The sequence below is a fragment of the Lepidochelys kempii genome, chromosome 2 (genome assembly GCF_965140265.1).
Source record: "Lepidochelys kempii isolate rLepKem1 chromosome 2, rLepKem1.hap2, whole genome shotgun sequence".
NCBI lineage: Eukaryota > Metazoa > Chordata > Testudines > Cheloniidae > Lepidochelys > Lepidochelys kempii.
In genome coordinates this window covers 152,990,253-153,017,140 of record NC_133257.1, presented here as the reverse complement: position 1 = coordinate 153,017,140, position 26,888 = coordinate 152,990,253, and the positions used below count along the sequence as shown (strand labels likewise).

Below are 26,888 nucleotides of genomic sequence, written 5' to 3'. Positions count from 1 at the left end.
CTGAATTCATTACGAATGGGTAAATGCCCCCACCAGCTATGGAATTTGGAGGTGATCCAATATTGTTGCTACTGGATGCTATTCAGGACTAAGCTCCACCCTCAAACTTGGCCAGGAGAAGAGTTCTTCCACAGTTGTAGAAACACTCCAGCCTTACCTTAGTGGTTTGGCAACTTGGTATAATGTATTAAATTAACCTTAACACAATATATGTCTAAGCCTCCCTTTAGAGAAAATTTTCAATTTATATTCTGTTCATTTACCAGACTACCAGGTTGGGTTGAATTCGGAGAGAAGGTGCTGACAGACATAAAATAAACTTATCAGGTATGAAAATTCTCATTTGGCTGCACAGCTTCTCTCCTCGTTCATTACTCAGGGAATGTAGTGATCAGTAAATACCAGATGTAGGAGGGAAAGGATAAGCAGAGTTTAATCATTATTGTACAGTAACAGGCAGGAATGGAAGTTCTCCCCATATAAAGCAAGAGTAGTATAAACTAAGAAATTATGTGGGAACCAACCCAGTAGCCCCTTCTTACCAAAGGATGCCTCTGCAGAGGAATGGAAACTTACTTTGCAAATCTTCCACAGAGGAGACTCAGACACTTTTCCCTCCGTGTCTAAAGGGACTGCAGTGAATTGTTTCCCAGATGCGTAGCATGCCAACTGGTGCAGAATTTTTACGTCTTGCCTGCAGCAACCTGGAGGCCGTCGGCCTTGGCATTTTGGACAGAATGAGATGAACAGGGTGCAGTTGGCATATGTACTCCATATGCTTGAAATATATCTTTAGAGCTCTAGTCCATTTATGCCACAACCTTCCAGGTGTTAGAACACAGTGATGGGAGAACTGTTTCCCAGGAATTGTGAAAAAGAGGAACTTACTTTGAAGAGAGAGATTTCTGGAGCTATAAGGATAACCCCTTCCTCAAGGCAGTGTGGTTCTTGTAGGGATGTGGGAACAAATTCTCAAACTTGCCTTTCAGAGGTAATGGGCACCAGAAAGACCAGCCACAAGCTTGTCTAATTTGTCACTATGATTAAACTTGGCATCTGATACCCAAAAGGAAGATCTGATGTGCCTGGCTATAAAATGTCACTATAGCTGGTACTCATGTTTCTACAGTGCCTGCTTACAGGACGCACACCAACCCGCCTGGAAAAACACTAGTGTAGCTGAGATCACCAGAGCTTTGAGATTATTATAATACTTGTATTACAATAAGCTATGAGAGGTTAGGGCCCCATTAGGCTGGGTATTAAACAAACACAGCTGCAGCTGCTGCCCCCAAAGAGCTTTGTTTCCCCTCACACTAGAAATGTTATTTTGACCAGATCAAGGAGTGAAATATCCTGGTTGAGTTCTGTCTGGATACCAAACTGTATGAGAGGTTAGCCACAGAATCATAGAAATATAAAGTTGGAAGGACCTCAAGAGGTTGTGAAGTCCAGCCCCCTGCCCTGAGGCAGGACCATGTAAACTTAGACCATCTCTAACAGGTGTTTGCCCAATCTGTTCTTAAAAGCCTCCAGTAACGGGGATTCCATACCCCTGCCTTGGAAGCCTACTTCAGAATTTCCAAGGGAGAATGGAGGATCCATGCTGACCTACACTTCTCTTCTGATACCCAGGCTGTTAGCTCTAAGTGTTCACAGTCTGAATGAAGGAATCTCTGCTTCAAGAGCTCTTATGTTTTCCGCAGGTACAATGTGGAGTCCTTGACTCTCTAGCAAGTGCAAAGTTCCTTCTGGGCCTTTGGACTAGGAGGAGGACCACAACTCTCCCTTTTCCTCTTTTCGTATCCTTTATGTAAACTGTCTTGAAAAGCAGCAGATTCTTCTTTACCCAGGAATTATTTCCATTGGCATGGCATGTTTACTTTACATGTTTCAGAAAGGATATCAACACTCATGCCCAATCATAAGCCAATCTCAACCAGGAAGTAGGAGGAGACTTCCTCTGCAACTATCATAATTGCTCAATATATGGTTTCTTGCACCTTCTACTGATGCAGCTGGTACTAGTCACTGTCACAGACAGAACCTGATCCATATGTTTGTGGGTTTTTCTTCTTTTTGTTTTTAAAGATACACCCTGATAGAGGTGTTGAAATAAACTAAAAGGACATATACTGTGAGATTTTGGAAATTTGTTTTCCAGGTATGCTTGCTGCCACAGAGAATATGCAAAGGTCTAGAGTGAAAGTTGGGCTGGCTTTCAGCATGCTGTATGTACTTACCTTACCTCCCCACAAAGAGGCATTCAGCTGTGATCTGAGAATGACTCCTAATTTTACGTCGCATCAAGTGCATGATTCTATGTCCTCAGAAATAATTTTTGCAGGTGCATTTTGAGAAATCCCCTCAGGGGCCAAAGCGGATGCATGGCACTAGGAATCCCAACCATTGGAGATAATTGGCTACTGAGGATCCTCAGGAAATGTTTGATGTGATGAAATTTTGGATCTTTGCACATCTTTATCATTGTGGTAAAATTACAGCCAGAGCCATGTCTGTTTTGAGCCCTGGATGAGCAATTCTCTGCATTGTGATCAAAAGCTCCTCTGGATTTTGAAGAACTGGTGGCTATGAATCCTTTCCAGCAGCTGTTCATTTCAGAATGGGTCTTTTTCTCTTGACAGAGTACTGATTGGCATGTTGTCCGTGCATGGGTATAGGTGCATAACATGCAGCCTGTGCCTTGCTGTGACTACAACCAGCCACTTAAAGCTCTAGGTTATGAGGGTGGATCAGAAGGAAGAAACTTCCTGTACAGGAAATGTGAAAGCTTGTACGCAAATGCTCTTTGTCTTTCCATAATGAGGATTTTGGTGGTTGGAAGACAGTTTTTCTAGGTTGCTTTGTAAGCTTCACTGCTCCAGATTTTTCTCTCTGTGAGGGTAATAGTCCCTTCTTGGATACCACTGGTGTTTGTAGCCAACAATAGATTGCTATGCTGGCTTCGACAGTGAGGGCTGAGGCCTCTTTGCAAGCCCAGCTACTAGTTTCTCTGATTTTCCGCCAATGGCTCCTCACCTGCAAGTTTGCACAAGATATCCATTTAGGATGAACAATGGCTATTTGTGGGTATAACATGGCTTCCTTGCAACCGCCAAGTTAGAACCATTGCTTGTCACAAATCACATCTTAACCAAGACAGAACCCAAGATGTCCCAATCCAAGCAAGGATCATTCCTTCAGACAATGAGTCACTTATTTGCCGCACAGTAGGCTTTCCTTACTAAATATATGAAAAACCTTTGGTTTGAAAGGCTATTGCTGAGGCTTTGAAATTGCTGTGCTGTGTGCCATCACTACTGTAGTCTATGAGGTCTTTTGGAAGAAAGTCCCCTTCAGATGGTGTGATTATGTCTTTCACTGGTACAGCTACTGCCGCACCTTTAGACTCCCAAAATGTATGAAATTTCTTTGTTTATGTACAAATGTGTTAGTTTAACATTTGGTTTAATCAGATGTCCCCATTTGGATCTTATGATGTCCTCAAAGGAGGCATCAATGGGAAACCATGTATCTAATAAAGCTTGAAAGGGAAGATGTTTTATTAGTATTAATGAGTTACTTGAAAGACACTGGTGTACTGTGCTGGAAAATTCCAGTAGGTGTTTGTTTTTTTGTGATGCATATGTGGTATTTCTTCTCCTGACTGTTTACAGGAGGACGGTAGTACAATGTTCACCCTGGCCTGGGGACCACGTAACAGAGGAGGGTACTGATACACATACCTCAGTTGTGAAAATGTCTGTGGGAGCTGAAAGGCTGTCTGCCTGCTCCCCCAGGGTGGTTAGCACCCCGGTAAGTGCTGTAGGAGCAACCTAGTACCACTCAGGGCTTTCTTCAGTCAGTCAGGATCATCTGATCATGAGAAGGGAATTCTCACTTGCCTCCCTGTAATCCCATGAAGGTGCAGCTTTGTGGGGAGTGGAATTGGCAAGTGCCTCTGGTCTGGGCACAGACTGCCTGCTGCTCATAAGGCCTGTGTGCAGAGCCAGCCTTGAAGCAGGGGAGAGGTGGAGAAAGGGAGGCCCCTGTCCCTGGCAGAGCGAGGGCTGGCTGATGATCACAAGGCACAAATCCCATTCCACTGCTGCCTGACTCTTAGCCCGTCCCCAGCAGAGTGAGGGTCCCTGGGCTGGGAGCCAGCCAGGCACAATTCCCCGTAGGCTGCAGCCTGAAGCAGGGCTGTACAGTGGGGACAGGCTTCTTCACATGCCCAGACGTGCTGCAAGGGGGTGGGGAGCAGTGAGCATGGTACAGAGCCTTGTGAGACGGCATCTGTGTAAGAGAAAAGCCCCAGCAAACACACTCTCAGTGGGAGAAGGTAAAGGAGAAGGGGTTAAACTCCTGATTATCACTGCAACAATATTTATTATTGCCTTGCGAAGGACACATTTGCTTTTGCCTTTTGGGAATCTCCAGGGTTTGCAGCACTTACCCTGAGTGTCATGAAACTCCCCCAATTCGTAGTGGGAGGAAGGGGAGCTGGGTAGGAGCCCTGCTACTTTCCCCAAGGAGCGGAGGACCCTCTTCAGTATCTGGATCAGGGTTTTTCCACCTCCAGCCCAGCTCTTTTGTAGGACTTGCCCACTAAGCTGGCCAGATAGCTTTCTCTTTGTCCTTAGGTTCTTTTCCCAAAGCTCAGAAACCCCAAGTGGGCTTTTGTGCTTTGAAGTCATGACTTCACAGAGCAGGGTGGGGACCTAGCATGCCAGTCTGACTCCGAGCCCCTGGCCCTGGGAACAGGCAGGGCATATTTCACCCCTGGCAGAGCCTGTAAGTGCTCCCTCACATTAGATTTAAGCCAGGTGTTTGCAGGACAGCTCAGCCATGCCTGAGTGGGGCCAGAGGAGGCTGGCAGGAGGGTGCTGCAGTGACACATCCAGGTGGTTGAAACCTAATCTAGGGGTGGAGGAAACCGAAGAGGAAGACTAAGTCACCACTGCACAAAAATGAATAAAAATAAAAAGGTTTTCAAAGAAAATAGGAGAAACTGCACCACCAACTTGTTCCATCACCAGAAGCAGAATATCTGGTGGCCTAAACTGAAGGGTGGAGCTTAGTTCTGGAGGCTCCAGCAACAATAATGGACCACCTCCAGATTCCACAGGCGGCGGGCATTAACCCATGAGTAATCAATTCTGAGACAAGCTGTGCAACAAAAAAGAGTGATTTACCACAGAGATATCAATATTGCCAGAAGTCTTTTCTGGTGATGAGCAAAAACAATAAAATCCCAAGTACCCAGTTCTGAAGCCCACACAAGCTGATAATGTGACCTTAAGTTGGACTACAAGTTAACAATGCACCTCTAGCAAGAGGAGGACCACACGGGCTAAAGCATGAACAGCCAGTGCTCACTTGGAAAACTGCAGCAGTACCAGTAATCACAGAAAAAGTAGAGGACAAGAAGCCCCTTTGCCATCAAAATGTGTTGGCCTGTATCTCCTCCCTCCTTCTGTACCAAGAACCCTTCCCACTCTAGCATAGCCACCTACCTTGATTATTCTCCGAATGCTACCCCTGGAGAGACTAGCCAGACCCACTCACCCGTGAGATGCTACTACTTCATGCATGGCAGTTCTCCCATCTCTGAACTGCATAACCATCACCTGTTGCACAGTACACTGCTTTGTGGGTGCTCTTTAAGAGAGCCCTCTTGGTAGTGACCCCAATTTATTGCGATGGAGGTATGTAGATCATCCCTTTTCACCATCTTTGCAAGGGGTTTGCTGTTGATGCCCCCAGCCTATTCCTAAAGTCAAACTGGGTAAAGCTTTGAAGGAGCACGGTCTGGCCTCTGCTCTATCAATAGCTGCTGTATCTTTCTCTCCTCCCACCTTCCCTCTCACTCCAACCACTATAGAAGTTCCAGGTATGGGTCAATATAGCTATAAACTTCTCTCTTTCCTCCCATCCTCTCTCCTTACTTCACAGTCCACCAAAGGCAAATTTCAAAGATGGCCATCATCCCACTTCTCAAAATTTCACACTGACTTTCTCAATAAAAGTACATTTCTGCACATTTTGCTTCCAAAATGACCACTGTGGGGGTAAGTATAATTTCTGGAGCATAAGAATGATGTAAACAAACTCTTGGAAATCTCTGTGCAAATACTGCCACGTTTACAGAGCTCTATGTTAAGCCTACCTCCCTGTGCAGAAGATGTAAAGAAGCAAGTGTAAGATAAAGCCAGTTTTTACCTTCCAACAAAATTGCTGATTGTTTCACTTACCCTAAATGAGAATTCAAGGTTTTCTCCTCCCCATACTTCCATTCCTGTGTCATAAGAGCCAAGATAGTCAAAATATTTCTTGCTGACAGCAAACAATCCACCAGCCATGGTTGGAGACCTATGCAAGAGAAAAATCATTCTGGATTGGGTGTGGGGAAGGGGGAGGAATCTACACATACATCTACTATTTTCTTAATTGTTCTCTAGTTACAAAGCAACAATAGACAACACATCAGGTAAGTATCCTAATGATATAATACTTAAGCATTAAGAATGGACTTGCAAAAAAAATTCTGGGAAAGTAAATATAACATTAAGATAAAGCAAGGTATATTTTAGTGTCACCACAGGACACAGTTGCTTTGTAATGAATGAAAATACATGCCTCTTGCCTTCAACAAAATAAGGGCTTAATCTTGCTCCCACTTAAGTCAATGACAAAACTCTCAGACTTCAATGGATTAAGCCCCTAAAGTGGGTATAACCCTTGAAAGGATATGCTCTCAAGTGTTTTTTTTAAATTTGTTGACAGTGCCTAACTAATGTAACTGGAGAGGCCAAAATGTGACATAAATAGCCATTTTGACAGATTCTGAGTCAAGAAGTCTGCCAAGGAAATCTAAGTCTGTTGTTTCCAGTGGAGCAATGCTATCTACATAGAATGTATATAATTTTGTCTATAAATTGTTTTCAGCTGTGGGAAGAGTTGGCCCTTTTAAAGCAGCAAATACATATATTGCTGTCAGGACTATATTCTTCTTGCACATAACAAATTTAATTAGGTTGTGATCACTACACCCAGGCTACTACTACATTTTTAGCGTAGTGATCAATTCACATTAATAAGTCAAAATGAGGTCAAACAGGCAACCCATTGCAGCAGCACGTTCTCTGCCCTGTAGCTGCATGCTGTTCCGGTGGAGCAAGGTGAGGCAGAAAAGACAGAAGAACCTCCACCAGCAGCCAACTCTCCTGCCTCACTCCAGCACTTGTCCCCCCACAAACAGAAGCCAGTTCCCCCACCCAACACTATTGCTCCCTCAGCTAACTATATACCCTTATCCAAGTTCCATAATCCCCAGAGCCTTGTATTATCTCTTAGCAGCAGCCCCATAAGCCCAAACATTTCCTACTCAGTACCCGAAAACTACCCATTTTTTACCACGATAAAAAATAATCTTACAAACTTTTGTGGCCAAAGGATCTTGTGACTTAGTGAGCTGTGGAATACGTATGTTTAAACTATTTTTGGGGGTTGTGAACCAAAATATGTTGAGAAGTACTGCACTACTGTCTTAGTTTCTCCGTCTTTAAAAAATAATGGTCTCATCTCTCAGAGGAGATAAATTCTTTAATGTTTGTGAGGCACTCAGATATTCTGGTGACAAGAGCCCTAAAAAGCCTAGGAAGAAATGAATAATTCTGTATTTGATGAAGGCTTTGGAGGATAGGTTGTAAATAAAGGCAGGGGCCTCTAATTAAATGCTGAGGATACAAATACTGTTCCTGGAGCATAGTATCCACTGCTGAACTGGAGACGCCTCCAAGGTGGAGGGCAGCAGCCACCCAGCAACACGCAGGATGTTATACAACTGCAGGGATCAGTGGCCATTTAGTACAATCACACTGGGCAAACCCTATCTCTTCCAAAAAATGCATCATGAGCTCAAATTGAAGATATGTTTGTTGTATGGGATGTTTGTTTAAAGTCTTATCTAAAACTTCCACACAGAATTCTGTGGGCCAGATCCTCAGCTGGTGTAAAACACTGTAGCTAACTGAAGTTTGTGGAGCTATGCTAGTTTACATCAACTGAGGATCTGGTCCAATTTAGCTTGAGAATAAAGGGAGAACCATCACTATCTAGATTTGAACCTGTAGATACAGCCTGATCTTGCAGAATTACTTCTTTCCATATGAGCTGACGTAGCCTTCCTCAAGAAAAGCCTTCTCCAGTAGCTCCATGTTCGTTGGCCTATGCTAACCACATACAATTAATCATTTATTTCTGCCAACACTCCCCAGCTTTACTTAATAGATTATCATAACCTCTTCCTCTTACGTCTTCCGTTGCCTGTGATACATTTCATACATAGTGTCATTACTCCTCACTGCTTTTGCTGTCTCCTCCTAAGGACAGTATCCTTCCCATTTTAGCTTCTCATTTAGGACCCATTATTACAACCCTTATGTATACCTATGTGAGTATGTCCCATTTACTTAAATGAGACTACTTGATGGAGTAAGGACTCACTAATGAATAGTTGCACTCATCAGCCCGTAGGCCCTGATTCTGCCACCATCATTCATGTGGAGTCGTAGCTACTCTGAGTAAACCCACCAGTGTTAATAGGCAAGGCCTAAAAAATGTATACGAAACCTACTAGCCCAAGGACCAAGACTGCTTGTCAGGCCATAATACACCAGTGCCCTAAGCAGCATGCACCCTCTTGCTCTGTCTCCTCCAGAGCTGTGTCTCTGAAAACACAGAAAGACATCACTGCATTGGTTTACATTTTTCATATTGGGATTTTTTTTTAATTTTATTTTAAATATCATCAAAAGCTGAGATTCTGAACAAACTGATGACACTCACACAGGAAATATTCCTACTCACTCTTGATTAATGGATTTTTCCAGCTCTCTTAATAGGACAATAAGCTGCTAATATATGAATTAGGCTGCCTGTTTCAGTACTATCAAACCTTATGATTTCATTTTAACTATTGCCTCTTGCCTGTTTGCCAAGCTTCTTATTTGTGTGCATAAATCGTCACTTGCTATTCTCTCCAAGTCTCCTTTCCTTATCTTTTTCAAGTGTTCTTCTGGTATTCCATTAGATTTAGCATTAAACCTATTTTATATGGCAAGAAAGGCTTCCTGAGTAAAAGCATTCATGACAATTTACATAGCAAAGGTAATGCAGATTTCTTTTTTAAAAGCAAAATTTTGCCAAAAGCATGGTGACTGGAACTACATTAAAAAAAGAAAGAACAATTTTTTTAAAACTCTATATTTTCAGTTTCAGTGTTGAATGCTAAGTGCTCAGTTATACAAATTATTTTATTTACCTTCAGCTGAAGTTAAAATTTGTAAATTTTATAAAATTTGACATTTAAAATGAAGATACATCAAAATAATATTCACCTGATTACATCAGTTTTGGATCTTCTTTTTTTTTGCTCCCTCTCTGGGATAACATGCCAAGTGAAGACCAGTCTCCAGTCAAACCCTCCAATCTGTGGTTCCCCAGCATTTCCCAAGTACTCGAATGTATTCCATTCAATCACATCAATCACAGGACACACAACTGCTGACTCATCTTCCCCAATTCTAAATTATTTTAGAAAGAAAAAAAGTTATTTTTGTTGATACTAGCAGAAACTAGAAATGGCAGGTATAAAGAAAGGGTTTATTAATACAAAAGTAAAGTTTTTACTCCCATTTTACATATATTGGGATACAAGTAATGAACAGTTACTTACCATAGGTGTGGTTCTTTGAGATATTGTAGTCAGTGTGGATCCCACTGTAGGTGCACCTGTGCCTCATGCACACAAGACCAGAGGTTTTTTTGTTAACCGTGTCCATCGGGGCTGCACTTGGGCCCTGTGTCTCCTAGTGCTTCTATATATAGTGCCCTACCAAATTCACGGTCCATTATGGTCAATCTCATGGCCAGAGGATTTGAAAACTGGTAAATTTCACACAGTGTTGTAACTGTGGGGGTCCCAACCCAAAAGGGGATTGTGCGGGGTCACAAACCTGTTGTGGGAGGGGGTCCACAGGATTGCCACCCTCACTTCTGTGCTGCCTTCAGAGCTGGACTCCTGCTTCCGGCAGCTGCAGGAGGTTTCCGGAGGTGGGTCTGAGCTCCCCACGCCCAAGAGCGGCTGTGCAGCGTATGGACAAGTCCTGTTCCTCCCCTGCCCAACTGGAGCTAGGAGCCCCCTGGCTGGGGCACTCGTTGAAGCAGCGCAGCAGGGGAATCAGATTTCATGGGAAAGGGCTTATTTCATGGTCCATGATGCGTTTATCATGGCTGTGAAACTGGTAGGGCCCTATGTATATGAGAGCATAAAAGGCGGGGTGGCTCCCTCAGTTCCCTCACAACCCAAAGCCCGTGTCACCGAAGATTCCTAAAAGCAGGAATGGAGGGTGTTCTGTGTGACCCACACAGACTACAACATCACAAGAAAAATAGTTACTGTAGGGTACCTGTTGCTTCCTTGAATATGTGCCAGTGGGCATCTCTGTAGGTGACAGACAAGCTGTATCCTCCCTGAATTGTGGAAGTGAGGGATTTCGGCTGTATCTGTCAACAAGTGACTGAAGCACTACTCTCCTGAATTTGGCATCCAACCTGGCTGCCATGTCAAGTGCAGAATGTCTACCAAAAGTTAGTGGCTTGCTTCACTTAGCTGCTTTGCAGACCTCAGAGATGGTACAAAGGGCTGGCATTAGGGGTACAGCAAGCAGGGCAATTGCCTAGGACCGCACACCACAGGGGGCCCCATGCAGTGGGGCTTGGGCTTCAGAAACGTTGCAGAAATCCAATGTGTGAGCAGATAAAGAAGGCAGGGTAGGAGCCCAGTGCTTAGCTTCTGCCCTGGGCTCCAGCGAGTCTAACACCATTCACATCCCTGAAGGAGAGTGCCTTGATGTTCAGTGAGAGAGCCTGACCATTATAGCAGATTTTTATTCTCTGAGGTGAGACAGCTTGGTCTGTCGATGTGTCCCATTTCTTCAGGCCAGGGTCAAATCTAAAGGGTGCATCACTGGAGCTGGGGTTGGTGCTGAAGGAGTTGCTGCATTGTAGGTTGCTGCTTCTCCCCAGGCCTTGATACCCTGCATGGCTTGGTGGATTCCTCTCCGGAGACTTAGCAGTGTTTGTCCTTATGGGAGGACACTGCACTCCTTCTTGAGCTTCTGCCTCCATGTTTGGAGTGGCCCTCTCAGGACCTGACTTCAGCTGCTACTGAGACCTGCTGGATCTTTCCTCAGCATCATCTTCTCCATGCTAGTCTTAGGCATCACCTGCTTGCTCAGTGTGGTGCTGGATCATGCTGGCTTGTCCACCAGCAGGATTCCAGAGCTCATTTCCTTAGGGTCTGAGGAGACCTTCATGGACTGTGCCAGCAGATGGTGATTAAGCCTTGTGTTTCGTGACTTACGCATTCTAGCAGAGGAAGACAAGCACACCAAGCATCTTCTCTGAATGTGCAATTCCCCCAGGCAAATAGAGACACCTACTGTGCCCATCCTTCAGAGGGATTAGTCCATCGCTGGATGCACAGGGTTTGAAGCCTGAAGATTTTGAGTCTGCCATGAGAAGGAGCTCTGTACAAAGATGTATGTATGGGAGGCAGAGTCTGAATAATAGACTTGAGTCCTAATGGGTTGCATCAGTTCATGGTGGTCCAATACAGTAGATCAGAAGTGGCTCCAAAAACTTTAGAAAGTTTTGAAGTTTAGCCTGAGTGAAGAACTAGCAGGCAGAACAGAGGGATGAAGCCACCCAGCCCTTTATATGGACACATAGAATCATAGAATCATAGAATATCAGGGTTGGAAGGGACCCCAGAAGGTCACCTAGTCCAACCCCCTGCTCAAAGCAGGACCAATTCCCAGCTCATATGGGAGTATGAGGAAGCACAGGATGCATGCACAGCCCTGATGGACACTGCTTATCAAAACAGCTCTGTTTTCATGTACATGATGAGAGGCATGTGCACTTACAGTGGGATCCACACATAACTTGAAGAAACACTGAACATTTTTCCATCCAATCATAGAAATATTTTGCTGTATATTTAAAAAAAAAAAAGGTACCTGTCACACAGGTGTAATTACAAAGGAAAGCACATAAACAAACAAACAAACAAAAAATAAAAAAAATCTGCTTTTTCTGCAAACTAAGACTGAACCAGATCACCCAAAGTATATTCAGTACACAAGTAAGAAACAGTTAATTTATGTTCCATCCTCAACAAAAGGGATCCAGATTCTGAGATCACCCGAATAGGCTGATTTGTATAGAGCTGTATGGAAGGCAATTCACTACATTTTCAGTAAAGAAAATCAGACTATTCATCCAAAGTCCTTCCTAAGACTGCCACCTTCTGGCCTACCTAAACTACTTACAGAATACCTCTTCCTAGGTCAGGTTATTTCTTCAATCGCTTGGTATTAAAATCCTGATTCTTTTAATCACCTTTTCTTGCTGTTTCCCATTTAATCTGGTACAATTAATCTAATATATCTGGAATTTACCATACATGGTCCTGTCCCAGAGGTTAAATTTAGGGGAAACAAATCAGACAGGTTGTTTGTAACGGGTCAATTAAAAAAAATATCAGTGAGTTTGTGGGAAGCCGTCAAACATGCCTAAGGAATTTAGGAGCTTGTTTCCATTGAAAATCAATGTGATGCATGCTCCCACACCCCTTCGGGTAAGGCAATTTTGGAAATATCACTTGTGTTTTTTGTAAAGTTGTACTTTTTGGCCCCTTCTTCAAAGTCCACTGTACTCAATGGGAGTCTTTCTAGTGACTTTAAATGGGTGAGGATCATGTCCTTTAGCCTCAGCAAGAGCTGGTGCCTTTGGGAAGGGTTAAATATAGTCTCCTATCTTCAATACAACCTTCGTAAAGTCTGTTGCAGGCATTGTAAATATTTGCAAGTGTAGCTCTGGCATTAGAAGGGGTCTGGATGTGGCTTTGAGAGCAGAAAGAAGAAAAAAGGTATGGCATTGTTTACAGACCCTGAGAGAAGCTAACCTCTGCTGTGGGCACATCTATGGCTCCATTCGCATTAGGAAAAATGTATTAAAAAAGGTAGATTGTGTAGTATATGGATGCAGCTGCAATAGTATTACAAATGGTTTAATGTAATGTAGATGCGGTATTCCATGATTTGTTCTGTTAAATGAAGGCTTGGATTCTGCATCATTCTGTGATGGAAGTGGCATATGTGTCAAATGACAGCTGTAAATCAAAGCATCACTGAGTATACAGGACTCAAATCATCATGGGTACACACAACCTTAATTCAGTCCCTTTGGAAACTCTTCTGCATAGTGCCTGACCCAGCCCTTTTTATTCCATATGTATATGGAAAGGATAGATTGCTTGAAAACTAGGAAGGCAAGGTCTTCTTTGCCCTTATTTCCAACTCGCGTATGTGTATCTTGCACTGAGATTAGTGAACCTCTGTCTAGAACTGAATATCTCTAGAACTGTTCCTTGGTCCCTTACCAGGCTGACAATGTGGTCACCAACAGAGCTGTGAAAATAAATTATTTTTTGATTCATTGGCAGGTCCAAACAATTGAAAAAAAAATCATTTGAGGTTGGACACTTCTAGACTTTTCTATTAATAGCAAAGGGTTAGATTCACAAGGCAACTTCAATGCCAGTAGCATTCACAGAATGGAGGAGGAGAAGTCACAGTGGTAGTGCTCCCTCCTATATTTCATAGCCTAGTGGTTAGGGCACTCACCTGGGATGTGGGAGACCCAGGTTTGATTCCCTGATCTGGAGCAGGGACTTGAGCCCAGTCTGTCCCTCCCAGGTGAATGCCCTAATCCTTGGTCTATAGCAATGGTGGGCAACCTGCGGCCTGTCAGGGTAATCCATTGGCGGGCCGCCAGACAATTTGTTTACATTTGCACAGTCGCCTGCAGCTCCCAGTGACTGAGGTTCGCTATTCCTGGCCAATGGGAGCTGAGGGAAGCAGCGCGGGACACAGGGGCATGCTGGCTGCCGCTTCCCACAGCTCCCATTGGCTGGGAGTGGTGAACCGCAGCCACTGGGAGCTGCGGGTGGCCATGCAAATGTAAACAAACTGTCTGTTGGCCCGCCAGTGGATTATCCTGATAGGCCATGTGCGGCCTGAGGGCCCCAGGTTGCCCACCACTGCTCTATAGTGTGCAAGAGGTAACACCACTGCCAGCTCCTCCAATTTGTGAATGCAAGTCCCCTTGTAAATCTACCCTGAAAGGCTGAAACTGTTCACTGTGAAAACATTGAAACTCACCATTTTGACATTTCTGAATTTTATCCCCTTTTTTCCCCAACAGAAATAAGCTGCCAAAATTGACACAAATTTGCAATATGTTTGGCCAACCCGAATATGCATTTTTCAGTGAAAAAAGCTGTGGCCAAAAAACGTTACCCAGTTCTAATCACAAACACCAAATTAGGTGAAAAGTTTGGGGTTCCACATAAAACGTTGTTCCCTCTTCCTGGCAACAATCCTTCATTCCTTTAGGAAGAAGGAAATTGGATCTTCGAACCTCTAATTCCACTAAGCTATTAATCTGTTCTTGAGTGAAACAAAATTTGCTGTTAAATAAATTGAATATTTACCATTCTCTTGCACTTCAAATAGCAAATACTTGAATTCTCTCAGAAATCACATTGTGGCAACTATTGGTTAACGATGATATTTTCAATACCTCTACAAAACACAGGAATTTAACAGATGACTCTTTTTTCTCAAGTTTATAATAAAAAAACACGCACATTTGGTATAACTTTACCTTTCCAGTAATGGTTCAAGCCACCCTTCATGACACTCACAGTGGCAATCAAGAAATGTCAAAACATCTCCTTTCGCAAGAGAAGCTCCCAGAAGTCGAGCTCGAACCAGTCCCTCTCTTTTATTTGCGCGAATAAGACGTACCTTGCGTAAACCAGCCACATAGTTTTCCAAAGGTTTCTTTAAATGGTCTGTTACAAAGAAGTTGAACAGATCATTGTAAAATTATTGTACATAGTAGGTTATAAAAATAGTATTTAAAGCACTGTTGTAATACACTGATAACAGTGCTGTGCGATTTGGCCTGTAGCCCTTCTCCCAATCCTGGCATGTCCCCTATACCTGGACAGGGCAAGGGAACCGGCGATATAAAACTAGGGTGCACAAAAATCATGATATCTTGTTAAAAATAAATTTTATTTAAATTACATGTTGCTAGTTCTTAGCTTTCTTCCTTTCTAACAGCCTTTAATTGCTAACTTGGATGATTTATGCTTGTTTCTTTAAATTAGTTTTCTAATTGTTAGCAGCATTTTCAATTTTATATAGATTTTTTTACTAAGAAGTTTCACACTTAAAATGGCCATTTATGCTTTAAAAAATAAGTTATGGGCCCAATACAGTAACATCCTTATTGTGAGACCACCACAAACTCCAATACAAAATTGATAAACAAATAGCCCATATTACATTTGCAACCAACACCTTCCAACATATTGAACTTCCACAAGTCAAGAAAACTGAAATGCTTTGCCTGTGCTGTTCTCCTTCATTAGGGTTTGCAGTCTGAAGTCAGGATGTTTGCTCTTAAATCACACAGTGCTTTTGAAAATACCACTTTTTAGGAGCCTAATCCTATTTTGAACATTTTGGCCTGTGTGTACAAAAAATTCACAATAACTTTGTTCATGTATTGAAAGTTTAAACAGCTTTTCTTTATTAACTCTGAAACAATTTTCTTTTGAAGTGACAAAGATTTTATGCCACTAATAGTAATGTTTTTTAATAAAATACAATTTAGATCCTGATGCTGCGAAGTTAGCACTTGCTTAACTTATGGACAAGCTGTCCGACTGAAATCAAGGGGGAATACTCACGTGAGTACCTATTGAAGCGTTTGGAGGGTGAGGGCCTTAATTTTCAATATTTTTGGTTTTTACAAAGCCTCAACTTGATCTAAAATCAATTATTTAAAACCAACCAGCCAACCAAAACCACCAAATGATTGAAATTATTATTTAAAATTGTTCCATCTTGTGTTAGAGCAGCTGTACCAGTTTTACACCAGTCAAAGATTTCTCTATGTCTTGGGAAAGGCTCAGCTGCAAGTTTGAGGGAGCTGGTTGCACTGCTCCCATGGTGCAAAGGGGACTTTGACAGGACCAAAGATCCTGACCCCAATTGATCCCAATTGAAAGGTGTACGTGTGTAGTTGGTATATACCATTTTTTGAAAAATGCACTCTTTTCAAGTGTGGTTCTACTCTGAAGAGTGCCTATTTAAAAAAAGGTACCCAACATATCTACTCCAGGTGAGACTGAGTTCTTCAGGTCACAGACTACGGCTTTTTATGGAGTATACATTTTGCCTAGCACAATAAGGCCCCAATAATCTGGGGGATGTCCAGGCACTATTGTAAAGAAATGCTCAGAGAATATACATCTCATTTGCACCTAAAAGTTTATGTTGAGAGAATTCTGAGACAACGTAAATTCATTTTAAGTAGCCTTATAAGAGCAAGGCGAAAACATTTATTTGGAGAGGCAAGAAAAGATATTATTTTAGAAAAGAAGGAGGGTGTGCACTAAAAAATCTTTACTCTGCAATGCTGAGGGTTGGAAATGTCTTTACAACTATAACCCTCAGGTGTAAATTAAATGTGCCCAGGGGCTGCTGTTTTTGCCGTGTAAAAGAGGAGCTCTGTATAAAACACTAAAGCAGGCACAGACCAGAACTCAATGTAGAAAACACTCAGAATTACCCGGGGTGATCCTGAGCTGCTGAGCACTCTGAGTGACTTGCTTCTGATAGCAGGTTTTTGAACTGCGAAAACAAAATTCATGTGGTATACAGCGGAGCTCTCCAATTGTTCATGGGGTTGTGTTGGGAGGTCTTGATCAAGAAGCTGAAAGTCGTTTCAGGCAGACTAATATGCATAAAAATCCAGGCTCCCTCCCTGATGTTCATTTGGAATGAGTTGAAAGATGCAATCCACTGCAATATCAAGATTATCAGTTGAAACTGTAAAAATGCAATTACACTTTTATTCCAGTGTTTGTGTGCAATATGCCTGACTAGGTACAATGCCTGTGTGTCATCAGGACACTATAACCAGTAAATGGTTACTGCTCCATACATATTCAAAGTGGACTTTCTGGGTTTTTCAGAGAGATGACAAACAAAAATCAGAGCAGGCATTTTGGAAAACCCCACTAAAAAGGCATAATTCCTGTACACACTCTTAGCAGTCCCTTAAATAATTTTAGCTGCTGAAAATGCGATCTGGAAGTGAATGGACTTGGAGATATGTTTTTCTTTTAAAAAAAAGTACAATAGCAGAATCGTCCCATTTGCATGTATAATAGTACAATATTTCAGTAATCAGTCTTCTATCTGTAAACATTTTGGTGAAAGTTTAGGAAGGGGCTGAAAAGCAGACCAATTTATCTGTGAAAAGGAGACTGTCCTAAAAAAGAATATTAGGTTTGTATTGATTTAATCATTTTGCTCCAACAGTGAGATAGGCTTAATTTTAAATCTCCACCCCTCTGCCCCGTCCCTTTCCCCCTCTGCTCCTGTTGCCATGTCCTGTCTCTGTCCCTCTCACACAGCTCCTGTTCCTGTCCCCCTCTTTGCCTCTCCTTTACATTTGAATCAGTTAGCTTCTTCCTCCTCCTCTTCCACATTGCCTGGCTGCTGGGGAGCCCACTGAGAGTCCAGAAAAGAGTCTCCTGGCTCTCACTTCTACTGCCTGGCCACATGACAGCTAGGAGGATCAATTGCAGGAGAATTCTTGCTCAGGCTCTGCATCCCTGGGATGGAGTATGCTCAAATGCTCCATGAGAATGGACTATCACAGTTAGTTCAGCAATTAGGAGCAGGGGTTCTGGAACAATTTTTATATTGCGGTGCTAAGAGCCATTGAACCAAACTGTAAACCATGTGTATAATGGAAATCACTTCAAGCCAGCACCCCCAGTACCCCTAGTTCCAGCACCTATGATTAGGAGCTGTGCGGTGACTGATCATGCAGGGAACCATTCCCTGAAGTACATATTTATATTTTCCAATCTTTATGTTGCATTAGTGTGGTCATTTAAGATATTTACAGTATTTTTATTACACATTCAAAAATAAATACCAGTAAGTTGTGGACAATAGCTTACTATATTGCATATGTTGAAACATAAAATGTATATTTCAAAATATATACATTTAAAGTAGTTTTTTAAAAGTTGTTTTAAGATACACAAACTGTGATAGATATCCTTTTTTATTAAGTACATCACAATTAAAAAAATCGTTGAGTAATACTTCTGAATCTAGATGCGCTAATATAATAGAAAAATATTCAGAAATAAGTTGTGGCAGAAAAGAGCAGAACTTTGTAGAAACTGAAAAGACCAGTGGCTTAAATGCATCACTCATTTGTGTATAAAATTTTACATCCATTCTACAATCCTTCACTGTACGCCATATCAATTAACAGTGCAGGGAAATGAAGTAGAGGTTTTAAAAAAGGGAAAAGTAAGAATTTCGAACAAGTTATGTTAGTAGAAGAATGTTCTTGATAATTAATTTTTCAGAATTTTCCATACTTCCCCCCTCATGTGGACTTTGGACAGAAGTATTGCCATCCACTATCTTCCTTGTACTCTACAAATATAACCCTTACTTTTAATAAACTATTCCACAGGAGTATGAAAAATATACCTAATTCTTCCACATACATTCAAAGTGATATTTTAGAATGAAAGAACTGTAAACATGCATTATATATATATTAGCAATATCTCTCAAAATCCTGAAAGCTTTTAAAAGATAAGTAGCAATTAAAAAAAAAAGATATCCCCGATCAGTAAGCCATTTCTTTCATATAACAATATTTGCAAATAGCCAGAGTATAAGGATCTTACATTATGAGTGGCAAACAAAACTACACCAAATATTTTTATGACACATATTTCTAGCTGCTATCTATCTTACCTGGGTCCCCACTACTGTAGCATATGAGTGCCTCACAATCTTCAATGTCTTTATCCTCATAACTACTTTGTGAGGTACAGATGGGGAACTGAGGCCTACAGAGATTAAAGGGACTTGCCCACAGTCACATAGGAAGCCTGCAGTGGACCAGGGAATTGAATCCAGATCTCTGAAGTCTCAAATTAGCACTATAGACATTAGACTGTTCCTCCTCTCAACTTGCTGAACAAGACACTGAATTTGACAGCCCACCAGCATGGCAAAGTAAAATCGATTTCAAGCTACAGCATGGCTAAACAGAACAACTGCAAAATGTTAGTGAGCCGTTACCATATTAGTATACTTTCTTCTCCTGCAGACTTTTACTTCACCCACCTTGTATGTCTGAGAAGAGTACAGTTATTTATACAATGAAATACCTACCTTTGTCACTATAATCATCCACCAGGATAACTTCTTCCAGCAGAATATCTGGGGATGTCTCAAGAACACTATGAACTGTTCGCAGAAGTGTTGACCAAGCCTCATTATAAAAAGCTATTACAACTGAGGTTTTTGGCAGGTTATGATAATCGTATTTCTTCTCTTTGCACCTGTAAATAAGGGGACCCAAATTAGTAAAAGTGTGAAATTATCTGTAAATTTTCAGAAAACAGTTTTAAAATGAAGACTGCATATAGTGCTTACTAATTTTTTTTTTAGCAAGAACACATCAAAGATATAAAGGAACAATGAGGGAGGTCATGTAATGTGCTTAGTGAGGTAGCTATTATTCAGGGGGAGTGTAACTTCTTCAGTTTTACATTTATATTTCGAAAATATCCAAACATCTAAAAAGACATGGGAAGATGTCTCTGGCTCATTCACATGCAATCTTTGTCCCATCAGAAGACGACTTCACATTAAAGAAGAATGCTTCAATGGGGAAAATGCTGGAGCCTCCAGCTCACCACAGGAAGACACACCCAATGAGGAAACTGCAGCAACTAAGATCTGCTATTATTTTTCACCTAAGTTACTGATAACTTAATTTTTCTCCTGGAGGCTAACTTTGCAAAGCTAGAAAACAAAGTGGAAGTTCTCAACAGCAAAATTGCTACTACAGAAAAAGCCAAAATATATTTAAAGAAAATTCAGTACCAGACAAAGACAATGGAATTTGTGCAACCAAGTGCCATAATTCTCAGAAGACCATAAAAATGCTGGAACATGATACTAAAAACCTCAAGACCAGAGAAAGGCATAAAACTACACACATAATTGGCTTTGCAGAAGGAGAACAAATTCACAATCCTGCTAAATATTTTGAAAAATGGCCATCAGGCACCAAAAATATTAGTATTTCTTGATTAAAAAGTTCACACAGAATTCCTGGGCTGATCTACAACAATAGACCCAAGACTAGAGTTGTACAATTCCAGACATACGGTGATCAATAAAGTTTTTACAGCTTTGCGATCAGAGAGTAAGATCAAGGAATCTGAGAACAGAATTTATATTTTTCAGCTTTTTTACTTGCAATATGGAGATAGAGGGCAGAATATACCATGCCCCTGCCTGGCAACAGTTCCATGTCAAATAGATTGAATTTGCTGTGTGTCATAAATATAAAGGGAAGGGTAAACCCCTTTGAAATCTCTCCTGGCCAGGGGAAAGGTCCTCTCACCTGTAAAGGGTTAAGAAGCTAAAGGTAACCTCGCTGGCACCTGACCAAAATGACCAATGAGGAGACAAGATACTTTCAAAAGCTGGGAGGAGGGAGAGAAACAAAGGGTCTGTGTCTGTCCTTGTGCTGTGCTTGCCAGGGACAGAACAGGAATGGAGTCTTAGAACTTTTAGTAAGTAATCTAGCTAGGTATGTGTTAGATTATGATTTCTTTAAATGGCTGAGAAAAGAATTGTGCTGAATAGAATAACTATTTCTGTCTGTGTATCTTTTTTGTAACTTAAGGTTTTGCCTAGAGGGGTTCTCTATGTTTTTGAATCTAATTACCCTGTAAGATATCTACCATCCTGATTTTACAGGGGGGATTTCTTCATTTCTATTTACTTCTATTTTTTATTAAAAGTCTTCGTGTAAAAAACTGAATGCTTTTTCATTGTTCTCAGATCCAAGGGTTTGGGTCTGTGGTCACCTATGCAAATTGGTGAGGCTTTTTATCCAACATTTCCCAGGAAAGGGGGGGTGCAAGTGTTGGGAGGATTGTTCATTGTTCTTAAGATCCAAGGGTCTGGGTCTGTAGTCACCTAGGCAAATTGGTGAGGCTTTTTACCAAACCTTGTCCAGGAAGTGGGGTGCAAGGTTTTGGGAAGTATTTTGGGGGGAAGGACGCGTCCAAACAGCTCTTCCCCAGTAACCAGTATTAGTTTGGTCGTGGTAGCGGCCAGTCCAAGGACAACGGGGGTAATATTTTGTACCTTGGGGAAGTTTTGACCTAAGCTGGTAAAGATAAGCTTAGGAGGGTTTTTCATGCAGGTCCCCACATCTGTACCCTAGAGTTCAGAGTGGGGGAGGAACCTTGACACTGTGGCTTACCCATCCTCAAAAATGATTAACTACAAAAATGCTATTTTTCTACACCAATAGAAGCACTGTCTCAAGAAACTTCCAAATCTACCAGATGACTAGACTGCAAATTTAAGACCCTCCTAGCCCTTTAGAATGGAATGTATACCATAAGTATAAATGTTGATGTTTGCGCCTTCTACTATTTAACCATAAAAACATGAATAGAAAATACAACATATATAGAATCATAGGATTAGAAGGGATCACATGGGTCATCTAGTCTAACCCCCAGAGAACTTCTCTAATTTAAAAGCTAGCAGTTATACCTCACCTTTTTGCATTTCCTGACTTGTATATTTAACTATACTACCACAACATTACATCCCCTCTCTCTCTCTCTCTTTTTTTTTTTTTTTCTATTTAACTCTGTTAAATAGGTTTTTAGTTTGAACCATTTCACCTACCCCTGGGGTATTCAACACAACACAACACATTTATGAGAAAGAGAAGGCAGGTGAGGCAATATCTTTTATTGCACCAACTTCTGTTGGTGAGAATGACAAGCTTTTGAGCTTACACAGAGCTCTTCTTCAGGTCTGTGAAATGTACTCAGAGTGTCACCGATAAATATAAGATGAAACAGATTGCTTAGCATAAGGAATTAACACACATTTCCAGATGAGGTGGCCCCCTCTCTAGTCATAGGGGGAGGAAAGGGGGGGAAACGCTGGGGGGATGGGTTAAGTGGGTTATAGAGTGTTGTAATAAGCCATAAATCCAGTGTCTCTGCTCATTCCATGATTTTTAGAAGAAGAATTTCTTCAGGGGCAAAGGGCTCACTGGTATCATGTAATGAGTTTCAGCTGGCCTGACCAGTTCAATGTACCCCAATTTACTGATGTCTTAATCTGTATACAATACGTGGCATGTAAGAAATCATTGGAAAACTAATAACTCACTGATCATTAATATTCTTGTGTGAGGTATGTTGGCAAACAAGCCTGCCCTAGACAAAGGAATATGCTTATTTTTCTGACTAGCCTGGTCATCAGGCAGAGAGAATGAAGGTCCATTTACATATGAGATAAAAAAACCGTATCAGCTAACAAGTGGGGAAGGATACAGCATGGGGTCTACACCTCAGCTGGGAAGAGAAACTTTATCTGGGCTATAAAGACAGGGGGTCTGAACCTCAAGTGATAAGCAACTGAATCAACTGATTGTACAGTACTACTGTATTATAAACATATGATGAGTAAAGTGTTTTATAAAAGCCTATGACACACTGGTGATTAATATAATTGTGAATCGTATGTATTAATGCTAAATAAGGAATGATGGATACTAATTAATAGTGTGCTTTACAGTTTGTGACCAAAGAAAGGGAGAGACAGGTCTCTCCCAGACAGGAGGGAACATCACAGCTCTCTACCCGTCTCCAGTGAAATTAAGCAAGTTGTGACCAAAACCAATGGATGCCCAATTTACATTCCAATAAGCAGCAGGCTGCAAAGATCACAGGAAGGGAAGAATAGCATGATGTCATCCTGCCTCTCGAAACAAGGTAATTGAACTTTGAGAGATATAAGGAACAGAGGCAGAAAGCCATTTTGGCATTTATCACTACACAGACACAAGGGGCCAGAGTTCTTGCAAAGCAGAGAAAGAAGGGTCCTTCAACCAGTTGGGGGAGAGGGGTTGAACTCTCTGTGAACTGAGGTGAGAAACCTGCTTAGGCTAAGACTTTTCACCTAAGAAGCCAAGGAAAGCCAGCATCTTGTACTTCTGTAGAAGGTCCTGACTGAGGGAAAGTCAGCCACGGCTGGGAAGAAGAATAATTGGAGAGAGGACCATCTTCAGCCTGTACCTTGCTAGATTAAGGGTTAGGCTTTTAGATGTCTGTTTGCACTTTTATTTGTTTGTAACCCTTTCTAATTTTATTCTTTTTACTTGGCATCACTTAACCTAGGTCCTATTATTAATAAATTTGTTTTATCTTTTACTATAAAAAAACTCCGTGCTGTGCTTGAAGGGAACCAGTTTACCCCAGTTAAATTAATAAGCTCTAATGTGGTTTGTCTCTTTAACCAAACCAACCTTACTATTTCTCTGAGTGGTCCAGGAGGTGACTGGACACTTCAGGGCAGATGGTTTTGGGAAACGTCAGGACTTGCAGTGTGCTGGGAGTCACCCTGCAAGAGTAACCAAGGCTAACGGAAGCCAGGATGGGGCTCTTGTGCTGTAGGCAGGCTGCTGGAGTGAGAGTTGCTGATCCAGGGCTGTACAGCACACAGACACTCAAGGCGTGACCTGGATGCATGTCTGCTGGCATCCTGGTGTGTGAGCCACCGCAACAGGGCATTTGAGGCACCTAGAGTTACAGGGCAGGCAGTGCCACAATCCCTCACTGGTCTGAATTGCACCCCAGAACGTGACACCTATTCTGATACTTCTGCATCCCTTCCTTTCTGAAATTCTCTCAATTTTTAAATGACATTTTACTTCAGAGCTTTGGATATCCTCTGCAATTCATACACCATTCAGTTTTACATCACACTCCCTGTAAAACCACCATCCCCTTCCCTCGCTCCTTCAAGCATCCTTCTCACAAGACAGTACTTTAGGAGGAATGTGACTCATCAGAAAAGGAACCACATCCCTCAAGTAGAGAAGGTGGTACAGGCACAAGCATGTTATGCATGGTCCTAGCATGGCTCTGAGAAGGCTACACACATTCATCACAGCTTTTATGTTCAAGTTTATGACCATGGGAATCATCATCATCTTTTCTCTCTCCTAATAAGATTGGTTTGTGGTTCTCAGTCCCAAATACGTCTATTTCCTCATAGCCATCAGAAACACATTACAAATATCTGAGGTTATGTGTGGAAAAGAAGCACTATCACTATGGAGTGCTACTTTTCAGTCTATCTATGGCACTGAAAGGATACGCCAAATTAAGAACATAAGAATGGCTATATTGACTCAGACCAATGGTCTATCTAGCTGAATATCCTTTCTTTCAACAGTGATTGATTACAGACCCAGAGGGAATGAATAGAACAGACCCAGCTTCTGGCAGTCAGAGGCTTAGGGACTCCCAGAGCATGGGATTGTGTCTCTGACCATCTTGGCTACTAGCTAATGAACTTGAACTTATCTAATTCTTTTTTGAACCCAGTTATACTTTTGGCCTTCACAACATTCCCTGGCAATGAGTTACAGAGGTTGACTATGCATTGTGTGAATAAGTACTTCCTTATGTTTGTTCTAAACGTTTTGCCTAATCAATTCTTTGGGTTATCCCTGGTTCTTGTGTTATGTGAAGGGATAAATAACACTGTGTTATTCATTTCCACACCATTCAGATTTTATAGACCTCTACATATCTCCTTTTAATCATCTCTTTTCTAAACTGAACAGTCCCAGTCTTTTTAATCTCTCTCCACCTGGAAGCTATTCCATACCCTCAATCATTTTGTTACCCTTATCTGTATTTTTTCCAATTCTAATATATCTTTTGGGGCAAACAGAACTGCATGCAGTATTCAAGATGAGGGTGTACCATAGATTTATATAATGGCATTATAATATTTTCTATCTTATTATCTGTCCCTTTCCTAATAGTTTCTAACATGCTGTTGTTAGCTTTTTGACTGCTGGTACACATTGAGCAGATATTTTCAGAGAAATATCCAAGATGACTCACAATGATCCCACCCCTCCACTGTAAAAACTAGCCATTTATTCCTACCCTTTGTTTCCTATCTTTTAACTAGTTACTGATCCATGAGAGGACTTTCCATCTTATCCTATGACTGCTTACTTTGCTTAAGAGCCTTTGGTGAGGGACTTTGTCAAAGGCTTCCTGAAAGTCCAATTACACTATATATCCATTGGATCACCCTTGTCCACATTTGTTGACCCCCTCAAAGAATTCTAATAGATTGGTGAAGCATGAATTCCCTTTACAAAAGCCATGTTGACTCTTCCCCAACATATTTTGTTAATTTGTGTGTATGAGAATTCTGTTCTTTACTATAGTTTCAACCAGTTTGTCTGATACTGAAGTTAGGCTCACCGGCATGTAATTGCCAGGATCGCCTATGGAGACATTCAAAATAAATCGGTGTTACGCTAGCTATCCTCCAGTCATCTGGTACAGGGACTGATTTAAGAGATTGGTTACACACCACAGTTATCAGAGTAACAGCCGTGTTAGTCTGTATTCGCAAAAAGAAAAGGAGTACTTGTGGCACCTTAGAGACTAACCAATTTATTTGAGCATGAGCTTTCGTGAGCTACAGCTCACTTCATCGGATGCATGCCGTGGAAACTGCAGCAGACTTTATTTATACACAGAGAATATGAAAAAATACCTCCTCCCACCCCACTGTCCTGCTGGTAATAGCTTATCTAAAGTGATCATCAGGTGGGCCATTTCCAGCACAAATCCAGGTTTTCTCACCCTCCACCCCCCCACACAAATTCACTCTCCTGCTGGTGATAGCCCATCCAAAGTGACAACTCTTTACACAATGTGCATGATAATAAAGTTGGGCCATTTCCTGCACAAATGCAGGTTCTCTCACCCCCCTCCCAAAAACCACACACACAAACTCACTATCCTGCTGGTAATAGCTCATCCAAAGTGACCATTCTCCCTACAATGTGCATAATTAAGGTGGGCCATTTCCAGCACAAATCCAGGTTTTCTCACATCTCCCCCACCCCCATACACACACAAACTCACTCTCCTGCTGGTAATAGCTCATCCAAACTGACCACTCTCCAAGTTTAAATCCAAGTTAAACCAGAACATCTGGGGGGGGGGGGTGTAGGAAAAAACAAGAGGAAATAGGCTACCTTGCATAATGACTTAGCCACTCCCAGTCTCTATTTAAACCTAAATTAATAGTATCCAATTTGCAAATGAATTCCAATTCAGCAGTTTCTCGCTGGAGTCTGGATTTGAAGTTTTTTTGTTTTAAGATAGCGACCTTCATGTCTGTGATTGCGTGACCAGAGAGATTGAAGTGTTCTCCGACTGGTTTATGAATGTTATAATTCTTGACATCTGATTTGTGTCCATTTATTCTTTTACGTAGAGACTGTCCAGTTTGACCAATGTACATGGCAGAGGGGCATTGCTGGCACATGATGGCATATATCACATTGGTGGATGTGCAGGTATACGAGCCTCTGATAGTGTGGCTGATGTTATTAGGCCCTGTGACCACAGTTAGTAGTTCTGCAATTTCATATTTGAGTTCCTTCAGAACTCTTGGGTGAATACCAGCTGAGCCTGGTGACTTATTACTGTTTAATTTATCAATTTGTTCCAAAATTACCTCTACCGACACCTTAATCTGGGATAG

At 41.7% G+C, this 26,888-nt stretch overlaps 1 protein-coding gene across 1 annotated transcript in view; it reads right to left on the bottom strand.

The window, feature by feature from the left end:
* GALNT12 (polypeptide N-acetylgalactosaminyltransferase 12) overlaps positions 1 to 26,888 on the bottom strand; it is an 87,156-nt gene that overhangs the window by 46,096 nt on the left and 14,172 nt on the right. Inside the window, exons 2-5 of the mRNA XM_073332463.1 lie at positions 19,425 to 19,594; positions 14,797 to 14,986; positions 9,402 to 9,587; positions 6,255 to 6,372 (exon numbers count right to left, since the gene is read on the bottom strand). Of these exons, the coding sequence (XP_073188564.1) occupies positions 6,255 to 6,372; positions 9,402 to 9,587; positions 14,797 to 14,986; positions 19,425 to 19,594 (664 nt within the window). The remainder of the gene's footprint in view (positions 1 to 6,254; positions 6,373 to 9,401; positions 9,588 to 14,796; positions 14,987 to 19,424; positions 19,595 to 26,888) is intronic.